Below are 17,051 nucleotides of genomic sequence, written 5' to 3'. Positions count from 1 at the left end.
GCAGAGTCCAGCTTACTAACTACAGCTTAGTTCGCTGGCCTTCACAACTTACAGCTAGTGACCTGGCAAGAAAGCTGTCTGCAGCCACCAGGGCTTGATGGGGAAAGCCCTGGGTATTGCTTTGGTAAGCCCAAATCCATTGTGGGGTGTCACAAATTTTACTTAATGCGTAAGAAAAGTAATGCAGTGTTAAAGAAGTAGCTGCAATGCAAAGATTTGGACCACATAAGCCCAGTGCCCAGGCCATGAGGAATTACCCCCTCAAAAGGCAATTTCTGACAGTTATCTTCAAAGAAACGGTCTGGTCTGACCTGAAGGGTGAGGGGCCAGGTGGTTGTGGGGCCATTTTGAAGGAGAGAGATACATTGAAGTATGACGCCCAGACGACAGGGATAGTCTGTAAGGGAAGAAGGCGATCATCGCTGACTGCTCTCAAAGTTTCTCCTTCATAAAGAACTACTGAGTACTAATAAGACAGGCCCAGAGTCTCCTTTAAAGGGTCAGTATATATTTAGAAAATTGTTTCATTTACATCAGGTGAGTAATTCATACTCATTTCAGACATTGTTTCTGAGTCCCAAATTGCATTTATTTTTTTTAATTACTTTATTTATTTACATTCCAAATGTTGCCCTCCTTCCTGGTTCCCCTTCCACAAGTTCTTCACCCTGTCTTCCTTCCCCTTTGCTTCTGAGAGGGTGCTCCCCTACCCACCTACCTACTCCCACCTCACCCTACTAGCATCTCCCTTCCCTGGAACATCAAGTTTCTACATGATTGAATGTATGCATTCCCACTGAGGCCAGAGAAGTCAGTCCTCTGCTACATATGTATCGAGGGCCACAGACCAGCCCATGTATGTTCTTTGGTTGGTGGCTTAATTCCCTGGGAGCTCTGAGGGGTCTGGGTTAGTTGAGACTTTTGTTCTTCCTATGGGGTTCCAATCCCCTTCAGCTCCTTCAGTCCTTCCCCTAACTCTTCCACAGGGATCCCCAGGCTCAGTCCAATGGTTGACTATATCTGTATCTGCATCTGTCTTAGTCAGCTGCTGGTAGAATCTCTCAGAGGACAGCTATGCTAGGCTCCTATCTGTAAGCAGAACATAGCATCAGTAATAGTGTCAAGGTTTGGCTCCTGGGTATGGGATGGATCCCAAGTGGAGGCAGTCTCTAGATGCCCTTTCCTTCAGTCTCTGCTCCATTTTTGTACCTGCTTTTCTTTTAGACAGGGACAGTTCTGGGTCAAGAATTTTTGAAGATGGATGGGTGCCCCCATGCCTCTAATGTGGGCCTTGTCTGTGTACTGAAGGTGGGCTCTTTAGGTTCCATCTCCCCACTGCTTGGCATTTCTGCTAAGGTCATCCCCATTGGGTCCTGGGAGCCTCTCACTTCCCAGGTTTCTGGGACTTTCTAGAGGTTCCCCGTATGCTCCCTCCACTACTGCATATTTCTGTTCATTTTCCGATCCCTTGGGCTTCTCTCCTGTCTCTCTCCATCTCTGAGCCCACCCCTCATCTTCCCTCCCCTTCCCACCTAGATCCCTAGCTAAACTCTTATTTTAATACCATTACTTGTGTATTCTAGTGTAAAGGAAACACAGCGATATACCCCAGAACCCGCTGTGAGCCCTGATCATCGGACAGTTTCACATTCTGTTGACTTTATTTTTGTTACCTATTTATATATGTTTTTTTTCTAAATCGAATGAGCACCTGACTCAGCCTAGACATCAATAGTCCTACCTAGTCCATAATGACTCCATATGACAAAAATATCTTAGTATGTGATGGTAGTTTATGTCTGTTCTGATTTGCAGTTCAGAGTGCAGTGATGGGGAATGGTCTGCTTCTCTGCCTCACCGATTTTCTGGCACAGAAAAAGACCAGTCCTCAAGCGATGAAAGCTGGGAAACTCTGCCAGGAAAAGATGAGAATGAACCTGAGCTACAGAGTGATAGTAGTGGCCCTGAGGAAGAAAACCAAGAATTGTCTCTTCAGGAGGGGTATGTTGAACAGAGAGACTCGTTTGTTTAAGTGTGCATAAGCAAGAATGGCATACACCACATTCCCATGTAGGCTGTACTCTTAATTACACATAGAGGCCCATGTTGAACACATAGACTCTACATGGTGCTTTGGTATATTGTAGGGAATGGGTTTAAATGCTAGCGATTTCAGTATTTTTATGAGGATAGAATGTATGTTTTTATATTGCTTTATAAAGGAAATTTGAGTATTTAAAAAGTGGTTTGCAGACTTCCTGTTGTTATGACTTTTTAATACAGTTCCTCATGTTGTGGTGACCCCCAACCGTAAAATTATTTTTGTTACTACTTCACAATTATAATTTTGCTCTTATGAATTATAATGTAAATATTTTTGGAGATAGGTATTATAACTCACTGGTTGAAAACTGCTTATTTGAAAGGTCATTTCAGCTAAGTTAAGAATAATTGAATTAATGTTGCCCCTTGCCATACAATGAAAGAGACGTAAAAGAACATCCGTTGTAAGAGGTAAATCTGTGGTAAATTACACTTAGCATGCCTTGGTAGTTTAAGTGATTTGTGCAAAGAAATGGAGGCAGTTGAAATTGTAATATTTTTATCTAGCTCAATTAGATAATGTTTCCAGAACATTGGTGACCTATGGTAAATATCTCCGACTTTATAACTTGAATGGGAATATTCCTATCTAGGGGTTGTCAGACTGAAGTTGTGAAAAGCCAGATAAATATTGTTAGTTATGTATGCCAGTGTCTGTTGTGGCTACTCATGCATTCTGTTGAAGCATAAAATCAGCCATAGGCAATATGTGAATGAGTCAGTAGAGTTGTGTTTCCAAAACCTAGAAAGGACCTGTGGGTCTCAGCGTGGCTGTCCTTGTAGTATTTCACCAGTAGAACAGATTGGAATTCTTCTGTCTCCTACCCCCATGTGTGTGGATCTGTGTCTGTTGTTTTAGAAGCTGTTGTGAATGTCATTTTCCCCCTTGATTATTTCTCAGCAAGATCATTTACTGCCATGTAGAAATGGGTGGTTTTTATGCTTATGTATCCTATCCTGCCGTGTTGTTTCAGGTGCTTACTGGATCTGTTTGCTTCTGGTAGAAAGTTTCGGTTCGTTTAGAATAGAAATATACTGTCTCCAAACAGGGACTGTCAGGCTTCTCCCTTCCCTATTGCTTTCTCTGGCCACATCGAGCTACATAAGGCATAAAAAGCACTATACTGAGTAAGAGGAGAGACACCCTCATCTTATTCCTAATTTTAGAGGAAAATATTGTTTAAATCACATTAAGAAATAACTTTTTAATTTATTTTATGGGATTCTACCAAGAATATTGAATTTTAAATCTTTTCAATATAAAAATTGTAACAAAATCATTTTGGTCGGTTGATCACAGGAAATTTTATTGCTTAAAATGTCTTAATTATACTTAACCAGCCTACTGTTTTTAAATATAGGAAGCATGATTATGTAGTCATGGTTTAATGGTGGATTGTTTTTATTATTTTGTATAGAACTTATCTGTTGATATCTTTTTTGTGTGTGTGTGTGTGTGTTTTTTTTTTTTCCGGAGCTGGGGACCGAACCCAGGGCCTTGCGCTTCCTAGATCTGTTGATATCTTTAAGTTAGCATGATTTATAGATTTTGATATCAGTATCAATTTGCTTTCCTTTAAAAACATAATGTTTTTCTTTTTTATGTACTCTTCCTCTGCTGTTAAAATAAATTATTTATTCTAGTAAAAGTTGGCATTGGATAGTGAAACAGCATCTAGCTACTTTATTTATAAGTGTATATCTTTGATTATTTAAAAACTTTTTGTTAATAACGAAATCCTTTCAATTTTTAGTTTCAAAATCTATATCCTAGAAAAAATAATCAGGTCCTCTTGCGAGTTGGACTGTGATTGCTATGAAATGTGATGACATGCATGTCCCACAAAGCACATACACACGCACATGCACACACAAAATAAATGCTAATTTTTGAAGATTTTTTTAAAAAATAAAATAACTTTAATGGTTAAAGTAGAGCTGTCTAGGGGGGATCCGGTAAAGACGCTGATGTGGTAGGACCCAGACTGCAGGCCATACTGCACCTTCTGAAGTTAAATGAAGAGTTAACCGATCTGATAGGCGTCTTACAAGACCGTCTGCTGTGTGCTGATTACTGAAAATGGGCTACAGTGTATAAGAGAGCAAAGGGTTCTGATTGGAGGATACTTGTGCATTTTAGAAAGCAAGCTGTATAGCTGAGGACCTGACTCTGTGGGAGCGCACGTGGCTGTAGGTATGGAAACCTGAGTGATGATCAGCTCGGGCCCTCCCCCTCCAGAGCAGTGATGCTTCCGAGTGTGAGCATAGTTTGAAGTTTCAAATAATAAAATAGGTTGTAGCATTGAGGGAGAAAGAGTCATCCGTAATATCATAGCTTCTACTTTGATCACTAAGTAGATGGACAAGTCTGATGGAGAACTAGAAAATAGGAATGTAACTTGCCAGTGTTCGTTATGCACTGTGGATGATGAGTAGACAACTGAATATGGTTTTTAGTTTTAAGAGAACATCCTTCTTGAAGTTGGATACCAACACATAAGAATAGATAAAATACATTTGGGGGATATTATCTGTTTTCATCAAAATCATCCATTATGTAGCTGACCTGGTAGTTTGTTCTGCTCTAGGTTTGTTAGGGATGTAACTCAACATTGAACACCGTTGTTTTTAAATGGCTGGGCGAAGTTGGCTTTATTACGTTGCATGCGTATAGTAAATTTCTAAGGATAACTATTGCAATGAGGAAAATAATTCCATATTATTACAGACTGGAAATGTAGTTCAGTGTCAGAGTGTTTGGTGGTATACACAAGAAATGGGATTTGTCCCCAGTATCAGGGGGGAAAGGAATTAAAACTTGAATAAAAACTTTAAATTCCACCCAAAAAGAAAAGACAAAAGGAGAAGAAAAACAAAAGAGTGAAAAAGTAGGCTGTAGAAATAGTTCTTGCAGTCACTAGTTACAAAAATATATGTATAAAGTCGCTGATGTTTGCTTTTTTATGAAACAGTTTATCAGAACTTTAAAAAGCTGAAGAAGACCCATTTAAGTATAAATATGTGTATAAAACAAAAGGGTAGTATGGTCTTTTAGGCAAAAACTAACCATAAAAGAACTTAGAAGAGTTATATTAATGTTGACAAAATAAAGATAAAAAAGTGTAAGCAGAGGCTAGAGCAATGGACCCGTGGTTATACTCTTACTGAACAGTCTGAAGATCAGAGTCAAGATCCCTGTGCCCAGGTTAATAGTCAGGCAGTGATCTGGCTGTGCTTGGCCCAGGAAGTGGCCCTCTTAGGAGGTGTAAAGAGGACAGGGGTAGAATCTGGGGTAGAAGCTGGGTTTGCTAGGATTGATGGCTTACAGAGAAAATGTAAGACCCAGGTTCTAGTCCCAGAGAGACCCTGCCTCATAAGAATTGGTGGAGCATTCCAGGGGAGGACACTTAATGTCTTCTGGCTTCTGTGTTGTGTGTACAGACATGTGCTCAGACATACATTCAGACCCAAAAACAACTTTGTAAAAAGGTTTTGGGGTGTGTGTGTTTGTGTGTGTGTGTGTGTGTGTGTGTGTGTGTGTGTGTGTGTCAGAGAGACAGAGAGAGACAGACAGACAGACAGACACACACACACACACACACACACACACACACACACACACGGTGGGGGCAGAGAGAGAAAAAGGACAACTTAGAAGAGTTGGTTGTCTCTACCATGTGGATCTGGGGCTTGAACTCAGTCCTTAGGCATGGCGGCAAGAGCTTTGACCCATGAGCTTTGACCCACAGTGTCTTTCGTTCTCATCAGCACATTGTTTTCAGTTGGAATGCAGATGAGGAAGGAGCCATTTCCATCTAAGTACCAAGGACTTACACCACAGGAGGAAGTCACACGTACTAAGTAGAATGGCTAAAGGATGCAACATGGCATGTTTGAAAGCAGCACTGTTTTATTCCTTCCTTTTCAATGTGTGCATCAGAGAACAGACGTCCTTGGAGGAGGGGGAGATTCCCTGGTTACAGTACAATGAGGTCAATGAGAGCAGCAGCGATGAAGGGAACGAGCCTGCCAATGAGTTTGCACAACCAGAAGCTTTCATGTTGGATGGGAACAACAACCTGGAGGACGACTCGAGCGTGAGTGAAGACCTGGATGTGGACTGGAGGTACGTGTCTGCAGGCCTAGGTAGTTACCCCTGAGGGTGTCTGCAGGCCTAGGTAATTACCCCTGAGGGGGTCTGCAGGCCTAGGTAGTTACCCCTGAGGGGGTCGGCAGGCCTAGGTAGTTAACCCTGAGGGGGTCTGCAGGCCTAGGTGGTTACCCCTGAGGGGGTCTGCAGGCCTAGGTGGTTACCCCTGAGGGGGTCTGCAGGCCTAGGTAGTTACCCCTGAGGGGACAGTGTAGGTGCTGCATCGTCAGGTGAGCCTTGGCTTCTTCCCATCTCATTACAGATGTCACTGTACCCATGGATGGGCTGTTCACTCTTTTTCTCACCCATCTTTGACTTTCACATCTTTGTAGCATTGATTTTAAGAGAAAAAAATGTAAGGCCCTGGTTTTGACTATTTCAGTATTAGAAATAATTTAAGACCTACGGAAACATCAGCAAAATTAGGCAAACTTCTCCCATATATCCTTCACTAAGATCTCTTAAATGTTAATATTTTAAAACAGTGTTTATACCATTCTCCCTTTCCTTTTCTCTCTGTATTTATGGTATGAAGTCTTCTGGCCCTTTTATACATAAGTCCTCAGAAATTATTTTTTACCTATAAAAATTCTAGAATGAATTGCTGAAAAATGTGAACTTTTTTTCTTAGATAACACATAATCACTGAAATCATAAAATTAGTGTTGATATACTTCTAACAGTTTAACCCCCAGGGCTTACTCTAGTGTTCAGTTATATCATGACTGACTTTATAGGAGATGTTTATCTGATTTAATCCAGGACTGTCAGTGCATTTAATTAACTTGTTTCTGTAATTGGCCATCTCTTCAGTTAATATTTGCTTTTCAATTCTCACAAATGTTTTAAAAGTTTAGGACATTAATTTTATGGACTGCCCTTCACATCGTATTTCCAGTATCTCACATAGAGTTACTAATTCTTAGCAGGAACAACAAAAAAGTTACACATTTTGTCCTAAGTGCATACCAGAAGATACATATGGCGGGCAACTTGGAACTGTCCACTCACCATTCCTCTTTCTGACCAGTGGCTACTTTGAGACTTAAATAACCTGCTTATTCACCTACTACTAAACTTACATCTGCTAATTTCAGCATCCATTAGTAATTCTTACCTGAAACTTGAGTTTTTAACACTGATTATTCTTTAGTGGCCCAGTGACAGCTAACTATCATGTCCTGAGTGTCCAGGTTTGTTTATGTTACTGAAGAAGAAAATGATTAGGAAGTAAATTACTTCAGTCATTGGGATGGATTTTCTGTACGAAGTAGACATGTTTGTGTTGTTTCAGAGTTTTAATCTGACCTTTTGGAAAGCAGTGTTTATGGAAGGACTATTTCTACAGTTTCTTGTGTATCTGTAGTATGGTTTCTCTGTGCCTGGCATCTCTGTGTGCCAGTTTATTTTATAGATGAAGAACTGGTCAGAGTCATAAAATACATTTTTCAATTTAACTGTGATTCAATTAAATCCTATTTGACTGATCACAAGCCATTCTCTTTGCATTTAAGTTCACTGTTAGATAAAATGTCAGCATTGCCAGAGTAAATTGGTGACTCCTTCCTTCTAAAATGTGTGGATGGGTAGCAATGTTCCTGTGTCCTAGGTGATTGTCTCAGTCAGGATTTCTGTTCCTGCACAAACATCACGACCAAGAAGCAAGTTGGGGGGAAAGGGTTTATTCAGCTTACACTCTTGTTTTAAGACAGACTATCAATATGTAATTCTAGGTACCCTGGAACTCACTGGAATACACTGCCTTTGCCTCCCCTATCCTAGGAGAAAGGCATGCACTGTCATGCCTGGCTTTTCCTAATTTTGAAATACTTAATTCTATGGCCAAGGAAAATTTGGAATCTGACTTAAGGATAAAGGAAATCACTTTACACCAGAATCAAACCTGTTCTTCTTGAAGGGCTTATAGTTCTTTAGCACCAAAAGTCATAAAAACGAACAGTTTGGTGAAAAATCGTTTTCTAGCTATTAATAAATGAAGGTGCTCTGACTCTTAGCCAAGGGGAAGAAGAGGGATTGGTGAAGGCTTGAGAAAATAAAATCTTGTAAAACCCAAAGTAATTAAGCAGGTCAGAGTGGGCAGGGGTTTAGGGAGAGCTATTACTTAATGTTAGAATTAAATACAATACTTTTCTTTCTCATAGTTTCACCTTTACCCAGATTGGAAACTAAAGTTAACAGAGAGGAAAATACAGGGAAGGAAGGGATTATGTGGATAAAAGCCGTGTGCTGTGAGCAGGCTTTTGGGTCCAAAGCTTCTGCACCTCTGCAGGGAGACTCTGCAGGGAGGCGCAGAGTGGTGACCAACAGGCTGTATTAACTCTTTGTACAACACTCAGCCTTCCTGTTGTTTTCCTGTTCTTTGGGCCATATAACTCACATGAAAATATTTCAAGAGTTTTCTGCTTACAAAATTTGTACAATGTAGCAATATGGTAAGATTTCTGAAATCATAGTTATGGATCTTGGTGGGGGTTTTTTTGGTTTTTTTTTTTTTTTCAGCCTATTTGATGGTTTTGCGGATGGACTTGGTGTTGCTGAAGCTATTTCCTACGTGGATCCTCAGTTCCTCACCTACATGGCACTAGAAGAACGCTTAGCCCAGGCTATGGAGGTATCTTTATAACTCCTACTGTGACTGTTTGATTGTTTACACAGGGATACACACAGACACAGCGAGGCCCTGTTGTCCAGATAGTGCTGACTTTTGACACACGTACACGCTTTTCGGCAGTGGGACACACTGTCACCCCTTTTCACTTTAGCCCCCATTATACCCTTGAACCTCAGCACTGGACTCTTTGGTTGTGTACTAAGCAGCACACCACTCTCGTCAACAGCGCTTTTCTTTCTCTTCCAGTGCTAACTACACCCATCGCCATCTCAGATAGTAACTTTGGGTGCAGGTCTTGGCAATGTATATTAGACTCATATTATTGTCTCATGTTTGAGTGAGCGCAGAATAAAATAGCAAACATCTTTAATTTTTGTAACTTAAATAATATTGCTTGAGCATCTTTGCAAATAAAATATTTTTAAAAATTTAATCTAAGGTTAACAAGATAGCAAGTCAAAGGGAAATGTGCTTTCTACCAAACCTAGCAAGCAGGACTCAAACCCAGGGACTTACAACGTTGTGGGAGAGGACCAACCAGGAAGTTGTACTCCGATGACCATACCCCTGCACACATGCACACATAGACACACAATAAAAATGAATTATAAACAAATTATAAACAATACAGAAAATTGGCTTAAACTGAGTTACAGGTTTCTCATTTATAATTACAGTTACTCCCAGCTAATACTGTGTGTGTGTGTGTGTGTGTGTGTGTGTGTGTGTGTGTGTGTGTGTGTGTGTTTTACCAGTGCACATTTGGTTTGCTCCTACTTTCCCACTGTATGGCCGTTGTAAATACTGTAAATGGTGCCGATCTGTACTTGCAGGTGTTTTGAGAAGTGAAATTGGATTACATACTGTTTGTATCTATTTCTTTTCATTTAGTTATTGATTTGGTTTTATGAGACAGGGTTTCTAGTGTGTAGCCCTGGCTGTCCTGGAACTCATTCTGTAGACCAGGCTGGCCTCACACTCACAGAGATCCACCTGCCTCTGGCTCCCAAGTGCTAGGATCAAAGGAGTTCACCACCACCGCCTGGCTAAGTAATTCTAGTTTTAAATGTTTAAGAACTTGCCATACTGTTTTCTGTATTGGCTACAACATTAGGCATTCATACCAGGAAGGGGGCCCAGTTTTGGTAGCCATCTCAAAAATAAAGCATTAAGCTAGATTAATGGAGTGTTCTAACTTTGTGATCTTATGTTGTTATCAGGATGTGCTGCTAACAAGTAGTAAACTGAGAGCATTAGTTATCTTGATTGAGAGCAGTTCAGAAAGAAGATTCCATTGTGACTTGAGATTGCTGGTGTAGGTTTTTTAGAAGAGTAGGCCGTAAAGGATGGACAGAAAGTGCCAGGCGGAGGGAGGGAGCAGCACTGTGTGCAGTAAGAATGCGTAATGAAAACCAGCAACAGAAGGAGAGAGACCTGCCTGTCAGATCAGCTGAACTGGGATCTAGAAGAGAGAGAGAGGATGAGGCCTACAAATGGTCATGTGACCACTTGTTTTCCAGCCTTCATTGAACAGTCATTCGCAGAGATTTAGCCCCTAACTAAAGTTGCTGGTAGCCTTGTAGTACTTGTTGACTAGCTGTGCGCATGTGCTGGTTCTGTGCCAGGAGAGAACACCACAGGAAGCAGTTCATTGTTCTCACATTGTCAACAGTAGTCTCACCCTGACGTTGTCTCAGAAGTGAGCCTCTCTGAAGTCTTTCTTTTCCTGACATTGTTGATCCCTTACAAGAGCTCTGACCATTCATCTGGAAAATGCAGATGTAATGAGCAGGGAGCTTACTACTGAAAACAGGTTAGGGAGGGGGACATAAAGGAGAAATATTTGACTTAATGATCTTGGTGGTAGTCTCATTGGAAGGGAGTTAAGTGGGCAGAGAACTAATAGGAAAAGAATATGAGAATGTGGCAAATGTAAATTGACGAGACAAACGGTTTCCCGTTGGTATGTAAGGTGCCTTCTATCTAACGAAGAACTCTGACTTTCCTTTCCAGACTGCACTGGCACACTTAGAGTCTCTTGCTGTAGACGTTGAGGTGGCTAACCCACCTGCCAGTAAGGAAAGCATCGACGGACTTCCAGAAACCCTTGTCCTAGAAGATCACACCGGTAAGGCCACGCTCTGCACTGAGATGGAGTGCTGTACACTTGGTGTACACTGCAGCACTTAGGAGATGAAGTGGTTAAGATATGTATGCAAGTAAAGTACACAGTGTTATGTATGTGTGATATACACTGTATGTTTCTTTATTTAAGCCAGAAGCTGACAGACCTTGGCCTAGTAGGAATTGTGTGATAAAATTACAAAGGTCAAGTGTTACCAGCGTCTTTTTAGAAGAGGAATGTGTATGAAATTCCAAATTAATATGCTGGCATCGTGTCTGCCAGCTAATTGATGAAGCCCCGCCTCTCTGACCGTCCATAGCTTGCATGTGAGCCGCTTTCTTCCTGCTGAGCATGTGTGCGTGACAGATGATGTGTGCTTGTCGTTCTCAGCTATTGGTCAGGAGCAGTGCTGTCCCATCTGCTGCAGTGAGTACATTAAGGATGACATCGCAACAGAGCTGCCCTGCCATCACTTCTTTCATAAGCCTTGTGTCTCCATTTGGCTACAGAAGGTGAGTTTCCGGTGGACTTTCTTAATACTTAATAGTTGACCATACTTAATTAGAGTAGAGTAGTGACCTTTAGTAAGCCCAGTTTATCTAGACAGCAGAGCTGTTTAGTGGATTTTCATTTACAGCTCCGAACGTGTTTTCAGAAGTATCTCAGAAGACTCTCACACCACTCCAAGTGCACTGTGTGGTTTTTTGCAGTGTGACTGGTGTTGCTGAAAATGTGTGAGAGAAACACAGTAATCAACCGGGTGACCCCTCATCTAGTTTGTATAGACCTGCCTTGAAGACAGACCAATAACTTCAATGGTCTTCAAGTCACCTAGAGTTTACTCACACCCCGGGACCTCTGTTGTCACATGGGTGCTCACTGTTTAGCTCAGCAGAAGCCTTGAGTTGCTTTCCTGGCTCTGTCTTGGGGTTGCAGCTCCCTGTTCCCAGTAACAGCCCTGCCCGCACCCCCTCACTCCTTCCCTCCTTTCTCCTCTGCTGTTAGCCCTATACTGTCACTTCCTGCTTTTGAACTGTGTTTAAAGTCCCTGAAATCCATTGTAGAGACGTGCTATTCCCACAGCACCTTTTGCCACGGCCTTCTGCGGTGCAGTGAGGTGAATACTCACTGGGCTCTCTAATGTGCCGAAATCTTTTTCATTCCTCTGTCTCCCTCAACTGCTTCTTCGTCCTGCCCACAGTACCCATATTCCAGCCACCAGTGGACACATCTACACTGTCAGTAGTTGTTGACATATATGGGATTGATTTTCTTTATTTTTTTTTTCTCCAACAGGATTAGACGGGTTTGTTTCTAATGCCTACTATATTTTTTAAAATATATTTCTAAGTACTTTTTTCTGCCAGACTTTTAAACCTTTTATTTATGTGCCTCTGCCTCTCCTCTCCAGAGTCTGTTACTATGATAGCTCTGAGTCCTCCGCCCTGTTGGAGACTTGCTCTGAGTTGGATTAATGGAACACAAAATGCCCATGAAGCACGGTGCTCTTTGAGTTGAGGTTGAGTTGTGTGATAACCTAGGAGGCAGTCGGTGCCGAGTGTGTTACAGACAGAAATGACGTCAGCACGATTAGTAAAACTTAGAGATGGCACGTAAACCTTAATTTAAGGTATAAATTACCTCAGTGAACTGCGTGTTAACACAAGGATTGCTAATGGACGCGTGTCGATCCTGTGTGCTTCAAGTCTCAAGACTTCTGGCATTGTGGGTGATGACTTCTCTTAACCTGTTTGTTTGCTGTTATGTTGATTATAGCATAGATAGCTATTTCAAACAATAGAATCTACCTCAAATTTTACATAAAGTTGAAATAGTCCATATTATATTTAACATTTATATGTTGTATTATAGTATAAACACCCGGTATGGAAAAGTAACAGTAAGTTAGCAGAAGTTAAGGCCAGACTTACGTAGCACAGGACTTATAATTCTAGCGCATGGTAGCAGGGATAGTAGCTAGTCAGAAGACATTTCTGAAATGAGCAGGAAAGCAGAAACGCAGGCTACAAGTCTGCGCCGTGTGCGCCGAGCTTGGGGTTCCTGTCCACGCCTGCACAGCGGCCTTCCAGCCCCCGCTCCCTCACCTGTGCTAGTTGCCTACTTGAGTCCTCGTCTTCACTCTAGACTGTAGCTCTGGTCCTGTCACTTAAACGGAGTCAGACTGAGGGCGTTTTCTTTACTTGCCGAGTAGTGGATTTCTGTCTTGGCTTTCAAGGCCTTCTGTTCCCTAGCCCCCAGCCCGTCTCTTCAGCTTTCCTCTTCTGTGTGTCTGCTTATATTTCTGTGCATTTGTTCCTGAAGCCTGGCTCTCCTCTGTACCATCTATAAGACGAGGCACCCTAACTAGATAAGCTGAAACCCTGCCTTTCTGTCTTGAATAGAACAGCTTTCTTGACACTCAGTTACAGAGACTTAAGAAGGACTCCCAGTTTTGTACAAGCAATTGTAGTCACCACTAGATGATGCCCTGCAGTTGCCCACTTAATCCTCACAGGAACTGGGAAGTGCACTGGCACTCTGTTCCCTAGTCCAGATGTTGTTACATGGATTAAGGTGACACAGCTAGTGCATCCTAGGCCAGAGCTAAAAGGGAGTTACAGTAGCTGGATCTCCAGCTCTCAGGGAATCTTAACACTCTTGTGGCTCCCTGGGGATGTACCCCGGAGTGCGCGCGCACACACACACACACACACACACACACACACACACACACACACACAGTTTAAAACAAGTCTTCCCTAAGAGAGACTTGACTTTGCTTGTCTGTGATTTCTGACTGGTTGGTTGGTTGGTTTGTCTCCCTCCTCCCAGTCCGGAACGTGCCCTGTGTGCCGCCGCCACTTCCCACCTGCAGTGATTGACGCATCTGCAGCTGCTTCCTCTGAACCAGACCTTGATGCCTCGCCTGCAAACGACAATGCTGAGGAAGCCCCGTAAGCCGTCACGGGGAAATGAGATCGAAATTCTATCACAGTAAATCTGCAAATTCCTTCTAAATCTGATGTGCAAATAATTATATATAAATATATTTAAAATGCTCTATATAGTATATGCCGTAGTTTAGAAAGAGAATATTAACCTTTCTAAACTGAATTTAGGTTTGCAGAAGATACTAAACATTTTCAAGCTGAATGTTGAAGCAGTGCATCCATTTTCTTTAGTTGAACATGGTGTCCATTGTAACGTCAGTAGTCATCTCTGTGGCATACGTTTCTGTTTTGTCTGAAGTGCTGCCACTAAGAGATCAGAATTAAGCTCTCCTTTCCACATCAGATGTGAAAACTGTGATCACAACAGTAGTACAGTTTGGTTTCATTGAAAATAAACTGAATTCTAAAGCATGCTTTTTCACTGGTCCCTTTGCTTTTGCTACTTCGAGACCTCTTGGTTTATATAACACTGAGGTTAAGATTAAAGCTTTTCAGAATGCCAGGCAAAGACTAGAGTTTTGACCCGAACACACACACAAAATAAAAAAATAAAAAATAAATTACATCTTAGATGTAAACTTCCTGAAACTGTCATGTAATAAACTATTCAGTGAACGTTGGATGTGTTTAAAGGCTAGTAAAGCATGTGAATTATCTGATGTGCTTCATGCTCGGCACAGTCTCATGAGCTTGGCCTATGAAACACTGTCTAAGCCCTCATGCAGTCTGCTTCTACTTGTTAAACACTGAAGGTCCAGACCAGTCTTGGCATCTGATTAAGAAATTGGATGTAGTTAGCTAAGGTAGTTTGGGTTCTACTTTAGGAGATCTGAAGATTTGCACATGGCCATGTCTGTTACAGCATCACCCCAGATTAGAAAGGCACAGCTTTTAGGTGGTCACACGAGTAGGCAAGTCTGTGCAGACGCTGGTGTGATAGGTAGCTTACAGGTGAGCCCTGACATCAGCACAGGGACAACGGCTCAGCAGGCCCAGCACTGGAGCCCATCCGCGTGCACATCTACCTGCCCTGCTCATCCAGTTCGGGAATATTTCTATAGCTTCCCAAATCAGCTTCATCTGATTTGTGTAATATATCTGAGTATTTATAGTCTTTCTTTTTTCTCCAGTCTTAAAAATAAATGAATTTTCACTGTTGGCACATTTGAGGCTTAAATATAAGAAACCTAACACTTGCATTCTGATTTTTGCATATATTGTAAATGTGGCTGGTATTTACAGCGAATCCTGTGTGTCCTTTTATGGGTAAAACAAAAGTGAACATTGCATGCAAGTAATGTGGTGAATTTGTAATTTAGGGGTTTTCTGGGGCTTCTGTGACTGTGGATGCTTAAATTCAGGCCTTAATGTTGCTCTAGCTAGCATGTTTCCTTCTAATGTACATAGTCAGCCTGTATCCACTAATCTCTGCTTGTCTTCTCCTCCGTGGTCTTCACACCGTATCCACTGATGGTCAGTTAGTGTCAGAGGTCACCCAGGTTAGCATCAGTTCCCATGTGTGCCGTGCGGATTGTGAGCCGTGTGGTTGCTTGGTTGGTTTTCTTTTATGTACTTTGATTAGCTGTGGCACTTACTGAGTAAACTTACGTTGCTGCAGACTGCTGTGTAACAAGCCACGTTTTGTGTTTAGTCAGTATTACACACGGGACCTTGTTTTATTCTTCTAGATAGCAGCTGTCCCAAAGAAAATATTTCTTCTTTGCCTATTAAGATTTAGCTATTATCTGCCAGTTGTTAAGGGGTTTGATTCCAAACTCAACCAGAGTTGAACGTAAGAAAGCTGCTGTACTCTTGCTGTCCATCTGTTACGTCCTCCGTTGTTGGCTCCTGACTACGTACCCACGGCTGCTGAAGGAGACTTGTTTTAATTTGTTTTAAAAAGGAAAATGAAGTTTTAGGACTTTGATGGTGGGGAAGCTGACAAGTTCAGACCCCAGTCTGTCATTTGCTCTTAGCTTGGATCCTTTTGAAAAGTTAAGAATATATGAAGGTAAATTAGAAAAAGTAAAAATATTGATAAAATGTCATTTATCTTATGTCTATTTTATGTTGTTATTTGGCCTATTAATTTTAATTTTTTGAACATTTTCTTATTTCTTGTAATATGAATGCCGATATTTAAAGTTTGACTCACTTGGGTTTCTTTTGTGTTTCTTAGTTGTTATCTCTAAGCTAACTAACTTTTAAGATTATTTGTGATATGGATTTATATAAGCTGTTAAATATATATGAGCTGTTAAAATGGAATGCAAGGTTTTCCAAAGACCAGGTCTAACTGTAATGATTGGTTTATTGTTCTACAATCCCAGCCCGGCATTTTCCGTGTAAATCATAAACAATAAACAGGATATACTCAGTGTTCATTTCTAATATTTAATTGTGTGATCCTATCACTTTTATAACACAGTCCCTGAAGGATTTAGAGTCAATAACAAGGAGCACAACTCTTAAGGAGCTCTGGACTGAGCTGACGGGGTTTTTTGGTTTGTTTGTTTGTTTTTTTTTCTCCTAAGAAATCTGGGGCCACATAGGTCATGTACAGAGGCAGCGGGCAAGCGTGTTCTGCTGCAGAGGCCCTGACTTCAGAGCCCTTTCCTGCCTGGTCTCAGCAGTCCCGCAGTCCCCCACGGAGCCTGGCTCCTGGGCCAACTCCGACTGTGGGAGCTCCAGAAGTTCTGGGATGCCTCATGTGAGTCGGCCGTCTCCAGACCAGTCGTGGGCCACTGTGGGGCCACTGTCAGAAACGCCTGCCAAGGATGATCCCCGTGGCTCACAAAGGGCTCAACGGCGTATTTCTGAGTCGTAGCTTACTAGATTATGTCCACATTATTAAACAAAAACTAATTTTGTTTAGAAGGGCTAGAATTCTAATTTCCCTAATAAAACATGCTAGAAAAATAGCCTTAGAGTAAGAATAGCAGTGTTGCTCCTATGCCCCGCACAGTGCTAAACCACTTCCAAAGTGGCGTCTTCCTTGTCCAGCCACCAGTGCTGCAGCCACCTTGTCTCCCTGCAGAGGCAGGATTCCACTCTGAAAACAGCGTCATTCAGACTCTCTATAGATAGCAT

The 17,051-nt window shown here is 41.7% G+C and overlaps 1 protein-coding gene across 6 annotated transcripts in view; it reads left to right on the top strand.

Annotated features, from left to right (window-relative positions):
- Pja2 (praja ring finger ubiquitin ligase 2) overlaps positions 1 to 16,354 on the top strand; it is a 50,079-nt gene extending 33,725 nt beyond the window's left edge. For 3 of the 6 annotated variants that reach the window (NM_138896.2, XM_087564682.1, XM_087564680.1), the window contains 6 exons: positions 1,816 to 2,001; positions 6,044 to 6,229; positions 8,774 to 8,885; positions 10,899 to 11,013; positions 11,401 to 11,522; positions 13,843 to 16,354. In NM_138896.2, the coding sequence (NP_620251.1) occupies positions 1,816 to 2,001; positions 6,044 to 6,229; positions 8,774 to 8,885; positions 10,899 to 11,013; positions 11,401 to 11,522; positions 13,843 to 13,968 (847 nt within the window). In that variant the 3' untranslated portion in view covers positions 13,969 to 16,354. The remainder of the gene's footprint in view (positions 1 to 1,815; positions 2,002 to 6,043; positions 6,230 to 8,773; positions 8,886 to 10,898; positions 11,014 to 11,400; positions 11,523 to 13,842) is intronic. The other 3 variants (NM_001277278.1, XM_087564684.1, XM_087564683.1) reach the window with 1 other exon arrangement.
- Positions 16,355 to 17,051: the final 697 nt, after the last annotated feature.

The sequence above is a fragment of the Rattus norvegicus genome, chromosome 9 (genome assembly GCF_021556685.1).
Source record: "Rattus norvegicus strain SHRSP/BbbUtx chromosome 9, alternate assembly SHRSP_T2T, whole genome shotgun sequence".
Classification (NCBI taxonomy): Eukaryota; Metazoa; Chordata; class Mammalia; order Rodentia; family Muridae; genus Rattus; species Rattus norvegicus.
Note: the sequence above shows the minus strand (reverse complement) of the source record. Positions and strands in the feature narration are given on the sequence as shown.